The sequence below is a fragment of the Podarcis muralis genome, chromosome 8, assembly GCF_964188315.1.
Source record: "Podarcis muralis chromosome 8, rPodMur119.hap1.1, whole genome shotgun sequence".
NCBI lineage: Eukaryota > Metazoa > Chordata > Lepidosauria > Squamata > Lacertidae > Podarcis > Podarcis muralis.
This window is the reverse complement of record NC_135662.1, coordinates 6,816,160-6,834,690: the sequence shown is the minus strand read 5'-3', so window position 1 is coordinate 6,834,690 and position 18,531 is coordinate 6,816,160. Positions and strand designations below refer to the sequence as shown.

The 18,531-nt window shown below is 40.8% G+C and overlaps 1 protein-coding gene across 2 annotated transcripts in view; it reads right to left on the bottom strand.

Moving 5' to 3' along the window:
- TRAPPC9 (trafficking protein particle complex subunit 9) overlaps nt 1–18,531 on the bottom strand; it is a 264,177-nt gene that overhangs the window by 226,578 nt on the left and 19,068 nt on the right. For both annotated transcript variants that reach the window (XM_077932705.1, XM_077932706.1), the window contains 8 exons: nt 16,580–16,796; nt 13,230–13,373; nt 12,383–12,509; nt 11,059–11,204; nt 10,319–10,404; nt 6,331–6,457; nt 4,919–5,051; nt 3,801–3,964 (listed from right to left, as the gene is read on the bottom strand). In XM_077932705.1, coding sequence (XP_077788831.1) covers nt 3,801–3,964; nt 4,919–5,051; nt 6,331–6,457; nt 10,319–10,404; nt 11,059–11,204; nt 12,383–12,509; nt 13,230–13,373; nt 16,580–16,796 — 1,144 coding nt within the window. The remainder of the gene's footprint in view (nt 1–3,800; nt 3,965–4,918; nt 5,052–6,330; nt 6,458–10,318; nt 10,405–11,058; nt 11,205–12,382; nt 12,510–13,229; nt 13,374–16,579; nt 16,797–18,531) is intronic.

The following is an 18,531-nucleotide window of genomic DNA, read 5'->3' as shown; positions in this document are numbered from 1 at the left end:
TGTATAACTGCATGCTCTGAACACTAGAAAACAGGGCAAGAGAAGAGGCATATGGGTTGCAAGAGTAATTGCTGGGGTTTTGTTGGCACCTGCCTGTCTTGAGAGACAATGAGTTGCACCTCTGGGGTTAAGTCAAACCACTGGAGAATCTCAGCACCTGCTATGGCTGCGGAGACCGCTAACTCGGTCTTTTTGCTGGGTTAGCAGCATCAAAGCTATCTCTCTGGGGCACAAGCTTGGACATAGAAATATTGGGCTGCCCAGATGACGAGACCCTTCTCTCGGCCTCACTGGTGTGGTCCAAAGGAAAGCAGAGGGATGCGTTTGGCACCAGTTTGGCTGCAGGAGTTGCCGGAAGGAGGTGTACAAGGTGCCATCCAACTGCCTTAGGGATTCCACTCCAGATCTGTGTAGTGTTTACTCTTTTGCCTTTTCTTCTCCCAGAAATGTCCCGCAAGTCAGCGGGTAGTTACTGGGGTAGGTGAATTATTATTGATTCAATTTATATCCTCCCCTTGCTCCCGAAAAGGCCCGGGGTAGCAGTATTAGAATTTGAGAATGACAGAAATAAAATTTACATTAGTCAGATTAAAAGGCTATGCCTATTAATTTATTTCAATCATTTATTTTTATGATGAGAACACAAAAGTAGATTCTAAATATTTGCAGCATGTATCACTGCTGAGAACAACTAAGAGATCACCAGAATTTGCAGGCTTGTGCAAAGAGTTATATTTTTTAAAGGCCCAAAACATTGTTGCACTTGTTCGGATCACTGTTTGTCCGAGTGCTTCGAAGTAACTAAATTATTAAAATACATATTTTTAATCTAAAACTTGCACAGTTAACTATTTTTCCTGTAGGAGTCAGCCGGAGATGCATTATTCATTACAACAGCACTGCCAACTATTGCCTTTATTATCAGAAACACAATAACGAATATTTTTTTCCATTCCAGTAAAAGCTCATTTAAGATGCAAGCACATCTAAAGAATGGCCACTTTCTGACATCTTATGTTTAGTAGCCAGTCTTTCTATCAAGGTGGTGTAGTATCTTCAGATCCACTGACCAATGTTGCAAATGTTGTCTTCAAGCAAAGCTCACCTGTGACTTCCTTACTTATCAAGTCCTGAAGTTAATGGAACTTATTTCAAGATGACATGGACAGGTTTGCCACTCAAGTCCAATTGGGAGCAACTGCACTTAGTCTTAACTTTTTTTCTACTGATTTCAATGAGGCTTTGTTCATTACTAACTAAAGCAGGCTCAGGGTTGTTTAAATTTTCTCCCCTTAACATAATAAGTACAGGGGTACCTTGGGTTAAGTACTTAATTTGTTCCGGAGGTCCGTTCTTAACTTGAAACTGTTCTTAACCTGAAGCACCACTTTAGCTAATGGGGCCTCCTGCTGCCACCGTGCCGCCAGAGCACGATTTCTGTACTTATCCTGAAGCAAAGTTCTTAACCTGAAGCACTATTTCTGGGTTAGGGGAGTCTGTAACCTGAAGCGTATGTAATGTAACCCGAGGTACCACTGTAAAGGTAAAAAGGTAAAGGACCCCTGAATGGTTAAGTCTAGTCAAAGGCAACTATGGGGTTGTGGCGTTCATCACGCTTTCAGGCCAAGGGAGCCGGCATTTGTCCACAGACAGTTTTCCGGGTCATGTGGCCAGCATGACTAAACCGCTACAGGTGCACAGAGGACCGTGACAAGTGCCAGAGCGCATGGAAATGTCGTTTACCTTCCCACAGCAGCGGTACCTATTTATCTACTTGCACTGGAATGCTTTTGAACTGCTAGGTTGGCAGGAGCTGGGACAGAGAAACGGGAGCTCACCCCGACGCGGGGATTCAAACCGCCGACCTTCCGATCGGCAAGCCCTAGACTCAGTGGTTTAGACCACAGCGCCACCCACGTCCCTTTAATGCCATGGTTTAAAGTTAGCTTAATATCCTGGCTTGTTTGTAAACTACTGAACAGGGGTTTTTTTGGATCACATACAATCTGATGCTCTGATTAAGAGCTGAATCCTGGCTCATTCAGGCCCTCACACCAAGGGAGGGATGAAGCAGCTGCCAAGGCACCTGCACAGAGCTTCTGCGTATCCTGGCTTACTGAGCAAGGAACTAATCATGCAAACCAGGCCAATGTGATTTCCCCTGAAATTAGGTACACGTTTGGTGGACTACATCCTCAGTTCACATGCCTCTTAATTTTTTGCATATCTCATAGAAGAATCATAATTTAGTAGCTATTCAAACATTCAAATGTGTATGTGCATCTCCAGTGATTTTTAAAATACTTCTCGGTGAAGCTTTCTTCCCTAGTAGTGTGTTAAAAGACTGCAGCTTAAAGAGAGCTTGTAAGAAGTCAGTGAGGAATGCATAAACTCAATAAACTGTTTCTTGATCGAAATAGTCATGGAAAATAAAAATTTAAAGAATAAGAAGAAAGAAATAGTCATGGAAACAGAGTTTAGAAGCTTTATAGTAGTGTGGACATTTCTAAACAGTGCAGAATGCTTTTTTTACCTTTTACTTTGGTGCAATGTCATAAAAAAACACCTATCTTGCAAAATCTGCATTAGCTGCCTATATATTATCAAGTTCAATTAAAGGTGTTAAGACTAACATAAAAATCCCTACACAACTTGGACCCTAGGGAGGTGGTTTTTCCATTTTCCTCCTGCTAGTATTCTTTGTACGGTTGAGACACTGATAAATGAAATGGAATCATTATGAATTATATATGTTTTAACTGTATTATATTTATTGCTTTTGTTATTACCAATGTGCACTTTTATGAAAACCCCTTTGATGTCTGCTTGACAGAAAGCACCATATAATAATCTGCAATATTTAATTAAATAAGGTTTTGGGCTTACAGAAAATACTTCTCTTTTTAAATCTGATAAACTTTAAACCCTGTATCAAAAAAATAGTCAACAACTATTATTGTTTATCTTAGGTGGTTTTATTTTTTGATATTTATCAGTAATTAAAAGGACATCAAAATCTGAAAATACCTTCAAAGATTGTTCCTTTCCAAAATCCTTGTTGGTACAAAACAAAAACCGAATCCAGCGAAACAATTTTAGGTTTATTCTTTGTTAAAGTATAAGGTGTTGCTCCTGCCACCAGAAAGAGCTGTGTATTATATAAATGACCAAGATTCTCTGGGTATCAAGCAGCAAACTTGGAGAGGTGGGGATTCTCACATAAGTCTTGTGGAGGAAGCATATACAATACCATCCCTCCAGTCCCTTCATCAATCATAACCGCCTTTCTCAAAATATATGCTTATCACATAACTTATGAAGAGCCATCACCAGAATTTTATTGTTGCCAATTTCCTCCTCATCCCTTTCCTCCTTGTGTACTGTATGCAGGTATCTTTGATGAAGGAGGTCTAGAGGTGCCCAGCCTGTCATTTATTTATTTAAATCCCAGCTTTCTTCCATCTTGTACATTCCTCTTCAGTTAGGCTTTTGGCTGAATAACCTTCTATGTCCTTTCAAATGTTTTTGCGGGAGGTGGGTTGTTATTCGTCTGTTTTGTATTTGTTCTTGTTTTTATTATGGGCTTTGCGTTTTGGTTTTGGTTTTTTAATGCTGGAAACTGCCCTGAAATCTTCAGCTGAAGGGTGGTATACAAATTTAATATAATAATGAGGAGGAGGAGGAGGAGGAGGAGGAGGAGGAGGAGGAGAAGAAGAAGAAGAAGAAGAAGAAGTCGTCGCCAGTGGGCATGGCTGTGCTGTACTCAAAAATCTTTAGGCATCAATAATAATTGCAAATACCTTTTGTGTTGATCATTTTTGATGTGACCTCCAGCTTCTCCAAAGGCTCTGTTCCAATATTTTCCAGCTTAATGGTGAGTTGCTGCGTCTCTCCATTATAGAGCTGGACAGACACATTGGTGGCTATTTCATCTCCTGAGGAAGGCTGTAGCATGTGAGCAGACCTTCAAGAATGGGATGAAAATACAAATGAAAAACACATGCAACATTGATAAACATATGAAAATTACATTATCTACCTTTATGATTTTATTTATTATTATTTTTTGTCCTGCCCTTTCTCCAAAGAGCCTGGGGCAGTATACCTCCTTTTCCCCAGTAACATTATATCCCCACAACAACCCTGTAAAGATATATTAGAGGTGAGGAACAAGGTCATCCAGTGCATATCTCGTCTGAGCTGAAATCTGAACCCAGATCTTCCCAATCCTGGTCCGATACTGACCACTACACTATGCTGGCACAGCTTACTTACTCCTCCCCTTTACGTGTGACATATAAAAATCTGACTGCATGTGCTAATGTACAGGTGATAACGGTCATTGTGGAGAATTCTACTTTGGCTTTCCAAGTAGAATCTAAAGAAGAACTTAAGACTGGGAATTGGTGAGTTAATTCTCCTTGCAGTGCAAGCTATTGAAAGGTAACACTGAAGCCACTGTTGCCCTTGCTGGTGGATAAAATAGTAATCCTCAAGCTGATATCTTTCAGGATAAATTTCTGTCCTTACTTGCTGACCCCAACAGTACAGTGGTACCTCGCATTAAGAACTTCTGGAGGTCCGTTCTTAACCTGAAACTGTTCTTAACCTGAGGTACCACTTTAGCTAATGGTGCCTCCTGTTGCCACCGCCACTGCGCAATTTCTGTTCTCATCCTGAAGCAAAGTTCTTAACCCGAGGTACTATTTCTGGGTTAGAGGCGTCTGTAACCTGAAGCGTCTGTAACCTGAAGCATCTGTAATCTGAGGTACCACTGTATAATAAAATGCTTGATGTTTTCACTAATACAAACACATAAATTTGAATGGGAACACAATATAATGTTATATGGTTATTTGGAGAGTGGATGATTCCCCTAGTTCCTAACGACTTGAAAATGATCATTCAGGTTTCTTACCTCGGTAATGAAGTACTAATTTGCAATCTAGGTAAAGCTGGAATGACTTCCACTGCGCAACCAGTGGTCTTTATTCCTGGTAACTTGTCCAGAAGACAGTCACTGAAGACCCCAAAAACTGAAGTGTGATAACCTGCCATCAACAGAGACCGAATCAGGAGTTTATTGTCAAGTCATGGATAGAAACCCCAATACAGTTGACGATGTCAGAAACTTGATATATATGGAATATATTGAAAAGTTTAGTGGCCTTGGTACCAGTGACTCATTTGGGCCCTCCTTACTAGCCAATTATGATATACAGTAGTTAGCAATTATCTATGATGAGCTATTTAAGAAATGTCCAGGAGCCAATAATCCTCACAACATAACTAACATTGGTTGGGGGGTGGGGGTTGCCATGGGAATGGGATGGGGGCTAAATGGCAAATATAGAGGCCAGTAAATTTTAATCCTGTTTAGTATTCACACTATGAGCCAAAGTCTTAAGAATATGTATCCGTCCATTTCCTATTCATTTCACTCTTGCATGTTTTCACTCATAAATCAGTTACTTCCCATTTTTTGCATTAAGCTGTAATTTCTTTAAGAAGAAATATTTAAATTATTACATATTTTCCTTGCAAAAATGCACTCTTCTAAAAACACATATTTCTAAAAACCTTTCTTTTTTCAAAACACATTGGTGGGGGAGGGACTTCACCAAAACATTTGTAAGTGCAAACATTTATGGATAGCTAACTTCTGAATCACACTTTCGTGTGGGAAATGGGGATTGGATCAGTTCATTTTGGGATTCACGAAAATCAAATTCCACAAATATCCCTACTAGAAACAAGAGAATTTTGCCAATTTGCCAAATTGTGTTTTAGGCGAACTGTTTTAGGATTTACCTTGGACTACCCCAGGACCTCTGCTGCCCCTTTTCTCCCATATACAGTAATCTACAATTCAACAAACACCATTCGCCTCTGAGATGTTCAGCTACAATAGAGAGATTCTTTTTGATACCAGACTCCTGACTCATTTACTGGAAAGCACATTAATTATAAGCAATTTAAAGATAAGCCTCTTGTTTTCTCATTTCTATGTACAGTTAGTAGGCAATTAGGTTAGCTCAATATTTTCTTTTTAGAATCGATTGATACAATCTAGACTTCGTTTATGAAATTTGTAGCCCACGCTTCATCTCAAACGGCAGCAACTATATGCAGTTTTAACAATAGGGTAATAAGTAGACACAGTGAGATAGACTGCTTCTATTTCCTGTGTGGCTGGGCAGAATTACAGTAAGCAAAAGGGATCACTCACTTCTACAGAAAAAAGGGCAGGGGATTAGAACAGCCTTGCCATTTAGAAAATCGACAACTTCTGACGCATGAATGGAATATAAAAGCAACAACAGTTTTTACCATTGATAGTGATCTGGCCTGCAGACTGTGGGACACCAACAAGTGTTACTGGATAGAGGCCGGATTCTGCTGGTAAAGAGAGAGCTGCAGGGAGGGATTCAAACTCCACTCCACTTGTCAGAAGGCCCTGGAGGAGGTGGAAAGCATATATATAACAGACACACATAAGTAGTCTATTCAACTTGCATCAAAGAGAATATGAATGCTGTCTGCTAGTGCTTATTTATACTGCTTTACTATTTGTACTGCTTTACTGTTTTTGCCACTCTTCCAAGGAAGAAATAGTGGGATATAAATGATTTTAAATAAAATGTGTCTGCATTGAAAATGGGGCTTTAAATTAAGCAAGCCATGCTTAAACCAGCTTGCAAAGGTTTTTGGTGCTTAACTTTTAGTGCTGTGTTTACTGTAATGCTCAAACTGCTTATTATTATACAGTGGTACTTCGGGTTAAGAACTTAATTCGTTCTGGAGGCCCGTTCTTAACCTGAAACTGTTCTTAACCTGAAGCACCACTTTAGCTAGCGGGGCCTCCCGCTGCCGCTGCGCTGCCACCACTTGATTTCTGTTCTCATCCTGAAGCAAAGTTCTTAACCCGAGGTACTGTTTCTGGGTTAGCGGAGTCTGTAACCTGAAGCGTCTGTAACCCAAGGTACCACTGTATTTCATCTGCTGCATTTAATATTGCAATTTTATTATTTTATTGTACATTGTCTTAAGTACATTTGTAGAAACAGAACTATATTGTATGTGAAACATTTCTAATTTTGTGTCCCCTCCAACTCTATCAGAATCATTAAAGAATTGTAATCTGCAGTGAAAGGGTATATGATAGCCCCCGTAGTCTGAGCCACTGGCTCTTAACATTACTGTCAGTTTTGCATTGAGATTAGCAACTGTACACAGTAATTACATAGGCTTCATACTGTATATGCAATACCACAATGGTAAATCTAACTGCAATGGAGATTTCCTTGCAAAGCAACCCCAAAATAAGTAAGCATTACATAATATTATGTAAGTTAAATGTCTGGCAACTGAAATAGCTAAGTTCCAGCTCCTAACCAGAAGAAAAAGCCAACATAATTGCCTTTCCTTTCTTTTTAGGACTTATTACCAGTGAATTGTCTCTGTGAATTGAAAAAGTCCCACTGGTCAGAATAATATACCACCATCTGCTGGAGCAAAGGACATTTGGTTGGTTAGATTCACGAGCAAGTGGGTCAAAGAATCACTCTAATGTGATCTCAACTGACACGGCAGTTAGCTGAATTAACTGCAGAGAGTGTCTGAGGAGACACAGTATTATTCAGCTCAACAAATGACAACAGCCAATAGCCATTTCACTCAACACAGATTGCAGGCTATCTGGGTGCATTAACATGAATCAAAACTGTAGAACTCTGTCATCTACTTCCAAAGTGACAAAGTGCATTGAGGCAAATCCCTAACAGAGGACAGAGGCCTTCACTGTTGTGTGTATGAAAGAGTTATGCAGGCTGAAGGCAGCAAACCTGAAACATGTTTTTGAACATTTACCGTATTTTTCGCCCTATAGGACGCACCGGCCCATAGGACACACTTATTTGGGGGGGGGGGGAATAAAGGAAAAAAATGTTATTTCCCCCCCCACCCCCAAAGAGCAAAGAAGCCATGACAGCGAGCGGGAGGGATCCCGCTCGCTTTCCTGGCTTCCTTTTTGGCCTTGGGACTGGGGGTCCGGGAGCGAAGGCGATGTTGCGGAACCTCACCATTGCTCCCGGAGCTTGCGGGGCTGGGGGCGGGGGAAGCCGAGCTTCCCCTTACCCCAGCCCCCAGAACGGGTCGGAGAGCGATAGCAAAGCTGCGCGCAGCTTCGCCATCGCTCTCTGAGCTTGCGGGGCAGGGGGCGGGGGAAGCCGGAGCTTGCCGGGTTGGGGGGATAGCTTCCTGAAGCCTGGAGAGCAAGAGGGGTCGGTGCACACCGACCCCTCTCGCTCTCCAGGCTTCAGCGAAAGCCTGCATTCGCCCCATAGGACGCACACACATTTCCCCTTCATTTTTGGAGGGGGGAAAGTGCGTCCTATAGGGCGAAAAATACGGTATGTCCCACAACGACCAAGGCTTTGCAACGAAGATGGATTTTTTTTTAAAGTAACAAAATAACAACACCCACCCCCCACCCCAAGAAAAGAGGTATTGCGTATCACTCCCCATAAGGCTAAGAGAGAGGGACACTATGCTGTGGTATGTACTGGGTGCTGCTTTTGCACTTAAGGATGATCTTATTTTGAAATTTGGTGTGTTTAGTATCATTCTGCAAATCTTTGTAAGATTTCATAGCATACAAGCCTCTGGTATATAAAATAGTTGATTAATTTTAGCATTAACCGTGTCTGATTGAAAACACCAATTTCATAATGGAAAAAGCCCCACCCCCACTTCTGATATATTTTCCTTGCAGTGATGAAATGACTGTACAGGGCTTGCTTCTTTAAAAAGATGTATTGTGGGGGAGGGGGGAGGAATCAGAGATTTATAAAATCATGAACTATATGAAGAATTCATTTTAAGCGTTTTCCCCCCCTTTCCCTGAACACAAGCACTTGAGAGCATCCATTGAAATTGATGGGCAGGTCATTCAGGATAGACAAAGGGAAATGATTCTTGAAATCAATAATTAACATGTGGAATTGGTGGTCACAAGATGTGGTGATGGTAACTCAATTTGAAAGGGGTTACAGAAGCTAATGTAAGAGGAAAGTCTATCAACAGCCATTAACTATAGCTTTACTAAACCTCCCTGCAAAAAGGGATGCAACTCTGTCCCCCAGCGTCTAGCACTCAGACAGGAGAAGACTGCTACCTTCAGGATCTGCTTGTGATTTCCCAGAAGTATATGGGTGGTCACTGCCGCAAACAAGATACTGAACTTACTAGATGAAACCTTGGCCTGATCCAGTTAGGAAAAAATTAAAAAATCCCCCCTTTATTATTTACGTATGATCATTCAAAAATAAAAGTTACTTCTTCTGCATAACAAAATGCTTGAAAATCCAAATAATTTATTGATAAAGCTTTGCCACCAAGCACTAGATTATTAAGACATCACTTTCACTTCTGCAAATCATCTTCACATAAGTTGATATAGGTAGTTTCTTTGGGACTCTTCATATTTTATGAAATCAGGAAAGGTGCACTATTAAAACACAGCTATTTCAGCTGAACAATGGCTGCCCTTGTGTACATATCATCCAAACCCTTTAATTCCGGCCTTCACAGTGTCTTGTCACACATTTCCAATGGTTCCGACTAGGGCTAGAACTCTTTCCTCAATTAGCATTATTGCTGTGTGGACAGAGGAAAAAGACCCAGGGATGAGGAATGGGGCAAGATTTGACAGACACAAAAAACGATGAACACAACTCCATATTCATCCAGCAGTGCCCTTAGGAAAAGAAACCAAAGAGTTTTAAAGAATGTAAAAGCAGAAAGTAACAAAGACCTGGGGCTAAATTTAGAGGGCACAGAGATGTCAAGTTGAAAGGTCAGAAGAAATTTGGCATAAAAAAAGGTACATGGACAATGAGGAACACAACTATTGCTGCTAGCGTGCCTCAAATCCTCAAGAACTCCAATAGAAACATAACTTGGCTTAAAGGAGCAGTGTTATACTTGATCTCAAACCTCGTTTATAGAATGAACTATTCTATAAACGAGGTTTGAGATTAAGTATAATGAAATACAAATAACAACAACAATAATAATAATATCCCTAGTCAGTAAAAGGCAATGGTTTTATCCTTGCTTGTATACACTAGCATAAATGTTCATCAGTATAAAGCATATCAAACAGGCCTGGTACAGATATTAAGAGGGTGACCACACACCCTCATTTCACTGTCCTCTTCCCAACAATTTCAGCCATTTGTCCCATCTCATTTTAAACATGATGTTAACATCAGTAAGGCTAATCAGGGTTTCAAGTCAACCAGGCTTTGAAACATACCATATTTTCTACACGGAGTTCAAAAGGCATTGGATTGTACACCATAAGCTGAACTTCACAAACATCTCCCTGGACCCATTGAAAATCTGTATTAAAAAAAACAAAAACATAACAAGTTTCAGAGTTGCTGTTGTTGTTTTTTAAAAAGCTACATGCATACTTTGTTGCTGTGATCATATATTGCTACAGAGTTATTGTTGGTATCTCACGTGCCACCCATACGGGCTGCCTCTCGCATGGCGACCGTACAGGCTGCCGCTCTCGCGCGCCGTCCGCATGGGTGTCCGTACTGGCTGCCGCTTGCACGGCGACAATAGGAAGTCTTGATCCCCACGTAACCCAACTTTTGTTGCAAGATTATGCTAAGCTATAACAACAAATCAGCAAGCATTCTGTTCCTCACGCTTCCAATAAGCACTGAACGACTGAAAGGCATTCTTGCAATCATCTTCAATGATACTATAAAAATGTGAGCTGCTTGTATCCTTCTTTCCAAGTGGCAGCAGTGGATTAACACATCATGAGCTGCAAACAAAGGCAAGATGGATACAAGCAATCTGTGCCAAGTTGTCTAGTCAGTTTTATAATCGAGAGGAGGAAATAGCGTATTGATCCAAAAACTGGCAATAACCACTTGATTCAATTTGCAGGATGAAAACCAGCAAGCAAACAGTGGTATATCAAATATTCAAGAAGGATGCATTTTAAAACTTAATGAATATAAGAAATAATTTCCTTACCAATTTTTTTACTCCGCTCCTCCCCACGATTGTGAGCAATGATTGGAGAATATATAAAGGGACTCTTTGTTGACATGTTCTGACCCACCAAGCTTTTTATTTTCTGCGGCCGAAGGCTAACAGGGAGATTTAAAAGCTTGACAGATCTGTTAAATAAACAAAAAGGGTTGTTTTAACATAGCAAAGACACCTAAATTGAACATGCAGTCAGAATAGAAACAAGGCAGCATTAGAAATTCTAGTAAAATCAGCTTAGAGTAGTGGGGGGGGGGGGACAAATTGCAAGAAGAATAAAGGATTATCAATTCCTTAAATAAGCATGCTCACTATAAGCCTGGTAACCTATACATATGGCAATGCATCCAGCTTGAATTCAGAACTTCAGTGTCTGAGGCTTAGTGAGCTCTGAGAGACTGTGTCCCCAGCAATAGTGCTTAGGATTATTTTCCATTCAATATGTAGTAGCATAAAAAGCAAATTATATATCTTAAATTCTAACTGAAAGGTAAAATTATTTCACATTCCGTGGCCATAACACTGATGCCATGCCAATATTGACAATGAATTCTCTGGGAAGAGACTTCATTGGCAAACATATCTCAGGCAAAGCCGCTATACAGTGGTACCTCAGGTTAAGTACTTAATTCGTTCCGGAGGTCCGTTCTTAACCTGAAACTGTTCTTAACCTGAAGCATCACTTTAGCTAATGGGGCCTCCTGCTGCCGCCACGCCGTCAGAGCATGATTTCTGTTCTCATCCTGAAGCAAAGTTCTTAACCTGAAGCACTATTTCTGGGTTAGTGGAGTCTGTAATCTGAAGTGTATGTAACCTGAAGCGTATGTAACCCGAGGTACCACTGTACAGCACAAAATAAATAGGTATAACAGCAACAGCTCAATCCACCATGGAACCATCTATGGCAGCATCAGCCAACACAACCATGAAAGTAGAGAAAAGGGTTAGACTAGTATGAAAGCAGACAACAACAAACCAAGATAAGTCAGAAAGAATGATATGATGCTGAGACATCATGACTATGCATATATTTGGGTAGTATTAAGAAGCAAATCACTGATATTCAGGGGCTAAGATGCAGTCTCAACTATGCAAGATCAGTGTCCTCAACACAATGACTCCTTACACAACTGGCTACTCCCTTCGAGAAATATTGTTACAAGTCAGAAACTGGACAGATGGTTACAAGGACAGAAACTGTCCCATTCTACTGCAGCTGACCCATGGATCACAAAGAACGTTTTGACACCTACAGTGCAAAGCACGAAAACCAACAGGACCAAGCAATTCAATTGCAATTGATGGTTACCTTACAATAGGAAGTTTAGTGAATGGCACAGGGGGAAGCTTTAAACCATCTGGAAGCGTAATTAATTCCATCGTCCCAGGGCATTTTGAGGTGTAGTTTTCTAGACTTTGTGTTACATCTTTCTTTTCTGAAAAGAAAGCACAATTCTCCATTAAAGTTGTCTCAAAACGGTAATATTCAAAAGCACATAATTTATCCAGGATTACAGCTATTTTTATTTTATTTTGCTATGTATTGTGATATACTGCTTACTCTCTCCATTACTTTCTCTCTCTTAAAAAATTACAGTGGACTTCAGAACACCACTGATGCAATATTGGATATGATCCTGAACCAGTAGTAGTTAAAACAAACACAAGCAAAATACTGAAGATTCCAAAAGCAGCAGTCAGTGGAACAATAAAAACATTTTTACAGACCTGGCAATATATGACAGGGCTTTCCAAAGGTGACATGCCACAACTAAAAAGAGCCAGGCTTTGATGGCTGTCCACCTAACCTCTGTAGATTGCACTGTTTGGAGAAGGTCTTCCCCAGAAGATCTTAAAACACATATTCAGGTTCTTACAGGAGTAGGCAGTCCTTGAGATAACTTAACAATGTATTGAAGAGCAACTTCAGTCCAGAAAGAATGCCAGTTTACCTGTTTCAAACCTGCTGGGATTTGTCCATTTTTAGATTAAGAGGATTTTCAAAAGCTCTTTGTGATATAACTTGTAGTGTAATAACAGAAGTCAGGAATCCCACTCAGCATGTCTAAAGGAGCCTCTCCTTTAGTGACATCTATATAAATTAGTTACAGAAAATATATTTGTAATTTTATTTTATTTTTTTAAAAAAACCATACCCTGATCAGAAAGAAAATCCAGCATGGTTTGCAAGAGAAAAGACAAATGTCGGACAGAAAGCGCTGGGTTTCCCATTCTTCTTGAAGCATACACCAACTCGTGAAGCAAACGCATCTGCACGGCAGCCCAGCCACGGTGAGTTCCTTGAAAACAAAACCGGGAATGTTTACTGCAATAAATCTCGAAAGTGAGAAGCAATCAATACCACCATGAAATTTATTCAATGCTGAATTTTACAAGGCTACTAGCTCTAAGGCTCAGCATGATGCTAGACCTGCTTCCGAAGACAACCGTCCCATGACATAAATTTTTAAAAGCCACGCTGGAGACTAGGGTAGTTAATAAAGGATAACTTATTTAATGCCCTCTCAAAAAGACCTTCAGTGCCAAGATCCCATGCCTACACAATAACACTGCTCCTAGTGTAAGGCCCCTTCAGTTTTTACTGTGCCCAAGGCCCCTGAAAATCTCAAAGCCTATGCACAAAACCTTCACATTTTCACTATACCACTGAATAGTGCCTCTTCTGTTACGCAGTAAAATCTTACTGCCATCTGGAAAAATCAAATTAATATTTTCCATTTCATCAACTAAATTGTACTGTAGCACTGAACACAAATCATCATAATCACTCAGATGTTTATTAATGTTCTTCAAATCCAAGATACATTTTCTCTCAAATCCTCTCATTACTGCATCATCCACACTTAAATTTAGGCACTCAGGCTAAACATAAATCACTTTTATCATTATCCTCCGAAAACTGGACTTAAAATTAATTACCTCACATTAGTTACATTCAAAAAAAGAAATTATGTAGAAATAAGTCCTGTCAAGGTTTGAGTGCCATACTCACATATTTGAATAAAATATGAAATATGGAAGCTATTGCTCCTCAAACATAAAGAGACTTGGGGTTGTGTTCAGCTAACTGTTACTCAGAGTATACCCACTGAAGTTAATAGCCATGACTCCCTTAGGCCTATTAATTTCAGTTAGCCTACTCTGAGTAAATGTTAGCTGAATGCAACTCTTTCTATAATATACCTGTTTAAAAACTACCTGCAGTTTTCATGAAGCTATTAATATTAGCTGGTATATAGTGTGGTATATAATTTTATTATATGCATTTGCAACACTTTCAGAAACTTCAGAAACTACAGTGTGGATCATATCCCATTATCATTCAGAACTACAATTGAAGATTGACAGTGGCTGTATCCTTCCCACCACTTCACATGTGATTCTTCCTCAGGAGTACCTGCTTCTTTAGATTTTATGAGGAATTTAAAAATAACTATGCGGGTGGCGCTGTGGGTTAAACCACAGAGCCTAGGACTTGCTGATCAGAAGGTCGGTGGTTCGAATCCCCGTGACGGGGTGAGTTCCCGTTGTTTGGTCCCTGCTCCTGCCAACCTAGCAGTTCAAAAGCACCTCAAAGTGCAAGTAGATAAATAGGTACCACTCCGGCAGGAAGGTAAACGGCGTTTCCGTGCGTTGCTCTGGTTCGCCAGAAGCGGCTTAGTCATGATGGCCACATGACCCGGAAGCTCCCTCGGCCAATAAAGCAAGATGAGCGCCACAACCCCAGAGTCAGTCACGACTGGACCTAATAGTCAGGGGTCCCTTTACCTTTACCTTATGACAAATGTTCTCAGTATAAACTGGTATTTTTTAAACAGTGTTTTAGAACTGGGGGGAGCTCCCCCTAAACACTAGGAATGCATAAATACTAGGATTTTGATTAATTGGTATACGGATTAAAGTACAGAATTGTGCCAAACAGGGAATACAGGGAATTCGTGGGTCGGCTTATACAAACCAGCCTGGCCTAGCTAGGGCCATTAAGGAAATAAAGGTGGGCCACTGTGGAGAGGAATCCTTTAGCCTGAGAGGTGAGATGTTACCAAGGTGATGGGGGGGGGGTGTTTGAGGGGGCAGGAAAAGGAAGGTTTGAAGCAAGGGTTTCTGGGCAGGAGTAGGAAGTACGGCTGAGATCCATCTTTGTGGTCAAGAGGAGAGGTTGTCTGCAATGCTTTGGGCCATGCTGTAAGATCTAGACTCCCTCCATGCAGACCAAAGGTGTAAATAGGGGAATAAACCCTATTTCTTAAAGCACGGCAGTCTCCACCATGTCTTCTATTCTACAAAGGGGCACAGACCCTGTGTGTGTGCCTGTGGCCCCATGCGCTCTGGCCATTGCTTGGCGGAGAGAGGGCACAGCGCATTTGTAAGAATATACTTTCAGCCTGAACATATTCAAGAGCAGACCTTATTGTGAATCTTCCCCATCTCCACGAAAACATGTTTGCCCTCTCCCCTCTATAAAACCTGAAGTAGCACCTCTGCCAGTATTTAACACAATACACATTTAAATAATTGCCAACAAAGGTCCGTATAGTTAAAGCTATGGTTTCCCCGTAGTGATGTATGGAAGTGAGAGCTGGACCATAAAGAAGGCTGATCGCCGAAGAATTGGTGCTTTTGAATTATGGTGCTGGAGGAAACTCTTGAGAGTCCCATGGACTGCAAGAAGATCAAACGTATGCATTCTTAAGGAAATCAGCCCTGAGTGCTCACTGGAAGGACAGATCGTGAAGCTGAGGCTCCAATACTTTGGACACCTCATGAGAAGAGAAAACTCCCTGGAAAAGACCCTGATGTTGGGAAAGATGGAGGGTACAAGGAGAAGGGGACGACAGAGGACGAGGTGGTTGGACAGTGTTCTCGAAGCTACAAACATGAGTCTGACCAAACTGCGGGAGGCAGTGGAAGACAGGAGTGCCTGGTGTGCTCTGGTCCATGGGGTCACGAAGAGTCGGACACGACTAAACGACTAAACAACAACAACATTTAAATAATAGTACAGTGGTACCTCGGGTTACATATGCTTCAGGTTACATACGCTTCAGGTTACAGACTCTGCTAACCCAGAAATATTACCTCGGGTTAAGAACTTTGCTTCAGGATGAGAACAGAAATCGTGCAGCGGCGGCCCGGCGGCAGCAGGAGGCCCCATTAGCTAAAGTAGTGCTTCAGGTTAACAACAGTTTCAGGTTAAGAACAGACCTCCAGAACAAATTAAGTTCTTAACCCGAGGTACCACTGTAATAACCAAGGTTTCTGTGCAGCATATGCCTTACACAGTTTGCATTTTATTGCCTGGCTTTGTCTCATGACTGTGTACGTGTAAATTTGTGGAGCTGACTGCTTGGAATGTCTGCCTCCAATTCAAATTTCAGCCTTCTGACTTCTGTACATTTATTTGCTAAGCTTGATGCAAGCAAGACAATAAGGGTTATGAGGGGGATTTTTTAAGGGCAGGGGGGTGTCTGAAAATAATCTGTACCTTTGCTGAAATCCTTAGGATCCAGAGATAGACTGTAACCAGGAAGGGTCTCCAGAAGCAGCTTATAGCAGGCTCTCCACCCTGGCTCTGTTATGCTAGGTGCCACACACTGCATTGCTGCCACACGCTTGAAGAAAGCAGATTTGCGGTGAAACCCAATGCGCTCATAAAGCTCAGAAAGAATGCTATAACGCTGAATTTTTTCTTCTTCAGAAAGCTGGGAGGGGGAGAGAGAAAAAAGTTTACTCATTAAAAGGTTCTTCTGAAACCTGCTGACATATCATACATACAAGCAGGCAGACTGCTACACAGTTTTATAAAAAGGCAAGAAAAAAGAAATGGGCCCAAACCTAAAAGGTGTGCAAAGTGACATCCTAAAAGGAAAAGCAATGTAACAGCAGTTGGACAGTAATAAAACATAAAATAATGACCAACTAGACTCTAGAGAAATGCATGCATCCCGGAGATAAATCACAGCTACTTATACTGCATTATAATCCAAAAGCAGCTTTCTTCTTTGATAGTGTGAGCAGCTGTAGTGGTAAATAATCTGAAACCTCCTGCGGCTAAGTATGCAGTTCTCCTTTGCAGTAATGTATGTATTTTGCTGGTTAGCCATGAAAGTGAATACAAAGAAATCCTTGACTGAGAACCAATGTATTCCACACACCCTCACAGCCTGTATTTCCCAAAAATTGTCAGTATATTGTTGGTTGATTTTGCTTGCTCTGTTCTATTACAAGTATTGGTTTTGATGGTCAACTGCTACGCCCAAAACAACCTGTTTTCAGTATGTGGTCATTGTATTTTTAACACCACTTCAGGTGGCTCATGTGCTGAGCTAGAAAGGCAGGATGCACTAAAGAAATAATAAATGCAAAGAATTCATCTGAAGTCGATATAAAGCACTGCAAGACACTGCCCTGAAAATCTCAACAACAGCAGCAAAAGATTGGCTGGATTCTAACAGACGCCCGGAAAAACAGAATACTATCATAGTACAACAGATAAAATTATGTTTTGGGTTCCTAAAGACTTGATATTAACACTTGTAGAAATATTTAAGATAAAATTTTCTATAAGAGCTAAGGTATCATAGATGCAGTTTTGCAGTTTTATAGTAGTGTAAAAAAGACTTTCTATAACCCTACATTTGAAGACTCAAACAGTGCCATTTCAGATAAAACCAGTTCAAGTGAGAATCCAGTGAAAAGGGATTTATCCTGGAGAAGCTAGAGCACAAATATGCACAATTGAAATGTGCATTGTCAGGGCACATGGGAAGAAACTTAACTATTGTGCCATTATTGAAATAATAGTGCTACTCCACTGTATGATTTCCTATAAGGTACATTAGAACTATTTGATCCATTCCAGAAATGACTGAACTATTTGACTGGTTCCATAATCCTAAATTGCTTTAGAACTGGCTTGCTCATACAGCAGCCCCCACACCACATGACAACCTGCTTATGAAGCTGACAGGAGTTTCAAAAGCAGTTAGTGAGCAGTTCTAGTTACAGGTAGGTAGCCGTGTTGGTCTGCCATAGTCGAAACAAAATTTAAAAAATCCTTCCAGTAGCACCTTAGAGACCAACTAAGTTTGTTATTGGTATGAGCTTTTGTGTGCACGCACACTTCTTCAGATAGACAGTGAGCAGCACAGAGTTCAAGTGAGTGGAGGGAAAAGCTAGCAAAACAATTCACTTGGCTAGCACAAGCACCTTATCCGATGCTAGCCAGCTCTTTGAATCCAGGACTGTATGGTACTCTGAGAACTGAATTTTTAATGTTGATGGTGAGTACTAGCCGACAGTTGCTTTAAAAAACAACAACTCCTATACAGAAGTAACATAATATGTTTTAGCTCCTAAGCAAAAGACAGCAATATCATAAGCATGCAAAAGAAAGTGATGCCAATCACATATTCCCAGGAAATTCAGGAGGAAAAG